The 6,136-nt window shown below is 37.4% G+C and overlaps 1 protein-coding gene across 3 annotated transcripts in view; it reads right to left on the reverse strand.

Annotated features, from left to right (window-relative positions):
- Positions 1-3,513: 3,513 nt before the first annotated feature.
- LOC107087244 (COUP transcription factor 2) overlaps positions 3,514-6,136 on the reverse strand; it is a 9,112-nt gene continuing 6,489 nt past the window's right edge. For all 3 annotated transcript variants that reach the window (XM_015378709.1, XM_015378707.1, XM_015378708.1), the window contains exon 3: positions 3,514-5,715. In XM_015378709.1, the coding sequence (XP_015234195.1) occupies positions 5,441-5,715 (275 nt within the window). In that variant the 3' untranslated portion in view covers positions 3,514-5,440. The remainder of the gene's footprint in view (positions 5,716-6,136) is intronic.

A 6,136-nucleotide genomic window follows, 5' to 3' on the forward strand; every position in this document is an offset into this window, starting at 1 on the left:
TATATATATATATATATATATATATTCTTTTGTTTCCAAATCATGTCATTTTTTTATTAATTAATTATTTTTCTTTGACCGCAAATACACACCATATAAAATGATGCGTTTTCACTTTTTAGCTGCAAATACAAACATCTAACCTCAAGATAATTAAAGCAAATAAATATTACCTCTAATAAAAGTAACCAATCCAATCGAATTCCCTTTTTTTTGCCATTTTACTTTAGATTTCGACAAATAGGCTTGGTTCTTACTAAGCTCCTGCTCACTCTGATCATGAGAACCCGGTTTCCCCTCTGCTGCCTATTTACTGCTCCCTCCTCCAAACACATACACAGACAGACACACGCAGTGGGATGTAGAGCGGATGACAGGTGCTTAAAACACACATTACTTGTAAAGTTGCAGCTTAATAGCGGTCGGCAGCTGCTTTTGTGGACGTACTTGCAAGGAGGCGCTACCATCCCTTTTTTTTTCATCCATCTGTGTTAGAAGTGAGATGAGGTCTCCGAGGTCTTGGGATATAAGCTACAGTTCCAGGGATTGCGGGTAGATGGCACAATTTTCTAACATTTCCGAGCAGAAGCCTTGCGAGCAAAGCAGAAGTGAAGGGTAGTTTGTTTTAATGGCAGGGGGGGCTGGAAAGGAAAGCTTTAAACGAAGAAAAGGGAAACAGAATCAACGATTTATTATCGCTTTGGGGCAAATTTGCAGTATAGTGATATCATTACTTCGACAAGTAGTACTGCAAATAATAGTAATAATTTTCAATCCTGCACATTAACAGAAGGAGCAGGTGTCCCAACTTGCAAAGCGTTTGACTTATGGGATTTATTGCCTCAAACAATACGCTATATATGCAACAAAGCTTTTGTTGCATGGGCTAATTTGTCATAGTGATGGTTCCAAGGTGAGAATAATGCGTGTGTGTTTTCTCGCTTAACTCTTTGGGTGTCTGCGTAAGAGAGAGAGAGGCACACTTGCAAAGCACATCCTTATCTTATTAAACAAATAGCCCCCACTAATAGCCTGTTAGCTCTAAATAAGTTCTCAGCCTGGTGTGTAAACCCCTGCAGCATCCCCACTTCCAGCCTGCAGCAGCAGCCTTTCCATCCCTCTCTTTCGGGTTTCACCAGCTCCTGTGTCACACATTCTCACGTCACCCGGGAACGTAAATAAAAGTGACGTTGCAGCGAGTAACACCTCGTTAGTTCTTTGCTGCTGCGCTAATAAATGAGCATAGGAACAAATGATGGAGTCCCTTATAATAAAATCAGGGTTTGTCAGCCGAAATCAGTCAAGACCGAGAGCCCAAGGCAATATGAAGCCTTTTTTTTTGTTATTGTTGTTCTGATCTGAGGGTGAATCCTGATCTCCTCAGGACGCTTCTATACTTTCCTTCTGCTGTTCTGCTCCCCAATTAAGAGTCTGATTGATGTACAGTGGCCACCTTTGCATGAGTTAACACGTAGGCGGTGCCAAATCTTTTTCCTTCTGGATATAGTGCCCCCTTCATAATCCCTCTTTACACCAAAAAATATTCTCACAAAAAATAAACAATAATAATAACCTTTATGAACTTGTCCTCCCAAAATATCAATATATCAAAATGCTTAATTTAGTTATAGCAACTCTGATTACTAAGAAGGGAATTTTAAAAATACCCATATAAGAATGCATGTTAAGCCAGGTTCATTTGATCCTTCACAACGATTAGAGAAACTAATAATCAGAAAATCTATAAATTTAACAAGATTTTGTACTATTTTGGAAGAGCGAAACACCACTAGAAAGAAAAAGTGAATATCAACTACATTATTCTGTTTCTTTCTTGTATCAAACTTTATACATTTTGTTTATTTTTAGAATTTAAACCAATAGGGTTAAAATGCATGAAAGTCATTAAGTTTTTCTTTCTTTATTAAAAAAAAAGAAAAAAAGAAATATTCCAGACTGTAAATTCCATGCAAAAGTGGGCAACATAGTTGTTAAACTAATGTTACCGTCTATTATCAAAGAGTGACAAGATTTTAATGTGTTTGAATAACCAAGACTCAAATAAAATAAAATAAAAGCGTTTAAAAATCCATATTCTGGTCTGAATTAGCTATATGTAGATATTGCGCCACAGTCCGTCAGTTTATTTAGTAACGCCCCTGCCCAAGGGACATTCGGGTAGAAATGCGCAGAGATATGCGTAGAATCATAGACGAGTGTGGATGATTAGCGCTTTCAACAAAAATAAACAAAAAAATAAGCTCTCCAGCAACGCATGATAATCATAATTTCCTTCATTATCAGTACCAACAAACACGCATGTACCCACCCTGCACACACCACTGCAACAAGCCGCAGCAGCTTGGCTTCAATGCCAATCCTGATTAAACCTCTAATTCAACTTCAGGCTTGACTCCCCAAACTAAGCCAATATCACTAATAATTAAAGACAGGCCAAGGGGTTAGAGCATCACAGTTACGCAACGGCATACAGTGCAGCTGCAACTGGAAACCATTGGCATTCAACATATAAATAATAATAGGAACGTCAAAATAAACTGAAAACGGAATGAAGTTAATAAAACCACAATTACGTGACACCAAGCAGTGGGATGCATCGAGGTATTCATATAATATCATACCCCCCCATTCATATGAATATACGCTGGCTGGTGGTATTATTTAACCCATTCATATTTATGTGTTCATACAGAGAGCTGCGCGCGTAAAAAAAAAAATGAAGCCTTGCATGCAGGAAGCTGAGATTGTATTTTTCATGTGTTTTAGAGAGTATGTCGTGCAGCTCTGATACGTCACATTGTTCTCTTGCAGAAGTTTAACACAAAGAAAGCGTGCGCCCCCGTTTTTGTCCCCCCTTGATGGAAAGAAGTGGATGCACCGAGCCGGCCGCCGTTTGCCTGATTGATTAATTATTTTGTAAATTCATTAATCACTTTCATAGGGCAAAAGTGCAACACCCTGCTACAGCAAATTGACTCCAGTACACACCCTCCCACCCCCCCACCCCACCCTCTTCCACGGCGACCGCACATGCACCACGCACGCACTCACGCACAGGCAAAAGTTCACACGAGATGTATAGATAAAGAGAATAAAAGAAAAAAAACATGAAAAACTTTGTTTTCAAATTCATAAATTATAATTTAATACCAAGAACAAATTTACAGCAGAATGCTTGTTTACAATAAGCTAACACAAACAAAACAAACAAGAATTGTGTTCAACTATAAACTTTCACACACACTCACATATATCACTTGCAATTAATAATAATAATAATAATGATAATGATAATCATAAAAAAAGTATCTATACGTTATCAATACCCTGCAGTCATATATTTTTATATATTTATATAAAAACGTGGGTCAGTTTAAACTGTTCATAATTACAATCATGTATCATTCTCTGGTCCATATGTGGCCACGAACAGCCAAACATCAGTGTTCAATCCCTTTCAGTTCAACCACAACATGGTGTGTTTTTTTTTTCTTTTTCTCGTTGTGTGTGTGTGAATGTGTGTGCGTGTTAAAGAAAAGCTCCAAAAACAAAGACAAAACGCAGCTTCCAGACACGCACACACATGTACGGGAACGCATTCTCTCACACACGCACACCACGGCACCTGTCAAAGAGCAAAGGAGCATTAACAAGAAAGTTAAATATCTGCTCCTTTTTTTCTTTTTTTTTTCCACAAAAATAAAAGTTAAAAAAAGGAAAAAAAAAACATCTGCTCACCCTGTTTGCGTCTTTAGCCTAATTAAGAACGTCCTTTTCCTTTTCCCCCCTCTTTTCTGTCTCTTTAAATACAAGAGCTAGTGTGTACTGAATGCACAGATTATATCTATACAGTCAAAAAAGAAAGAGAGAGAATAAGAGAGAGATAGAGAAAACATTTACATTTATATATCAAAGGTAAAATAGGTTAGCGACCTGTGGCCATGCATTCACAGTCTAAATATACATGAAAAAGAAAACATTTTCCGCAGTAATATGTATATACATTAAAAACAGAACTTTCAGTGCTACCAGCTAAAACCAGCCACTCAATTTTGAAGACGTCTGTATTACCGAGAAAGAAAAAAAAAATGGCAACCACAGATTTTTTTTCTTAATCACATATACTTTGTATAAAGGAACAAACTCATTGAAATGAACTGACCTATATTTACAGGAATACTGCCTCTAAATCAGTGTTCTGCAGGTGAAACACATGACTGAAATCTAACTTTCTTCCGGCCCATCCTTCCCACCCCCTAAACAAAATAAAAATTATGTAGACCTACGTTTACAGGTTTTCTGATAAGAAATCACATCATGCTTGTCAGGCACTTAATGCTAGAAGTGAATAAAGGTTGACATTTCAGGGAAGCTTTAATAATACTGCCATTAAACACCGCTCTGGCTCTGCTTCAAAACTTTTATGACCCCTTGACCTCACCAACTTCTTATTTTACAACAAGCCGGGATATGCTCTCTGTTGTTCTGCGGTGCTGTTGGTTTGAGTTTCTAGTAGTAGGTCTTGGAGACTTGTAAAAATCCAAAATATAGTTTTTAGTGGTGTCCAATTTGATAAAGTGGTGCCAGATATTTGGAGCTGGATTCTAAGTTCCTTTAGTAAGAAGAAAAAAAAAAAAACAAACAGATCCTATAACTTTTAATAGCACAAAATAATAAAAAAAATTAAAGAGATGGGTCAGAAAGTTCAAAACCTCCCTAATCTTGCCCCAGATGGTATTGGTCATCCTTAATATAAGTGCGCTTGCAGCATTAAGCCTTTTCTCCTATTGCTGTGGTTTTAATTCTCTTTAGAACCTCTTGTTTTTTTTATCGGTTTCTTTACATTATTTCACCATTTTTAAAATAAATCATTGTCTTAAAAAATAACACCACCTGAACTACAGAAATCACATATGCCGGTTTGTAACCATAAAGGAGGAACAAAGAAAGTACAAAAACACAGCTATACATGGACACAGGACAAGTCATTTCAGAAAATGATTTTTTTTTTCCCTTTCTTAACGTTTTCTTTTTTTAACCCAATTTTTTTTTTCATTTTAAATGCACTTAATACTTAAAATTTCCTCATAATAATCAACAAAAAAAATCCCTCTTTTTTTCTCATTTTCTTCTTTCATTAAAAATATGAATAGGAGCATGTTGTTCTTGTTGAACACTGTGGGAGCTTGTATTTTGAAAGTTCAGATGGATGTCTTAATTTTCTTTTTTTTTTCTCCTGGGGTGGGGGTGGGGGGGGATTCACAGTCATTTATGTCTTTCTTCATGAAAGCCAGCCTCCTGTAACAGCCGTTTTTTTAATCCTTCCACAAAAGCAGCTATGATCAGTGTAGACCCCCATACACACACACCTTTAAAGCCCCCACCTTTTGTTTTGTTCAAGTTCGACTCCTTCTTGGTTTTACTGAATTGACATGTAAGGCCAGTTAAAACTGCTCCCCGACAGCAACATATCCCTGATGAGAGTTTCAATGGGGGTTTTACCTACCAATCGGACGAAAAATAATTGTTCTATGACCGAGGAAGAGACTGTGCGGAGGGAAGGCAAGCGGAGTAACAACTTCCCAAACCGTGTTGGCTGGTTGGGATACTGGCTCCGGACATATTCCTCCAGGGCGCACTGGGACTTCTCCTGCAAACTTTCCACATGGGCCACATCTGAGAGGCCACAAGCATCTGAGAGGGAGGGAGGGAGGGAGGCAGGGAGGGAAGGGGGGGGAAACAAATAAACATTAATAAAGTGTTCCTCTCACCAGGAGCTTGCTCACCACTGAGGTGACATAATTAATAGCTTTTAAATAAGTATTTTTTTTAAATGCAGATGATTCAATAAAATATTCACAAAAATGCTTTAAAAATATTTATTTTAGATCATGCTCTAATAAGCCCGACTGACAATAATTATTTTTATTATACTATTTAAAATAATAATACTAATAATAAAACACATCATCGTCATCATAAAGCCGGATGATTAAAACGCCGCCTCCGCCTCCACCTTTCATTGCTTTCTATTTCTCTCACTGCAGCCATTTAAAAGGCGATCTAAATAATTAAGCATATTCATGCCTGACCGTAGCGTATTTCTGATGGGACT

Source organism: Cyprinodon variegatus, unplaced genomic scaffold, assembly GCF_000732505.1.
Source record: "Cyprinodon variegatus isolate N-32 unplaced genomic scaffold, C_variegatus-1.0 Scaffold177, whole genome shotgun sequence".
Lineage (NCBI taxonomy): Eukaryota > Metazoa > Chordata > Actinopteri > Cyprinodontiformes > Cyprinodontidae > Cyprinodon > Cyprinodon variegatus.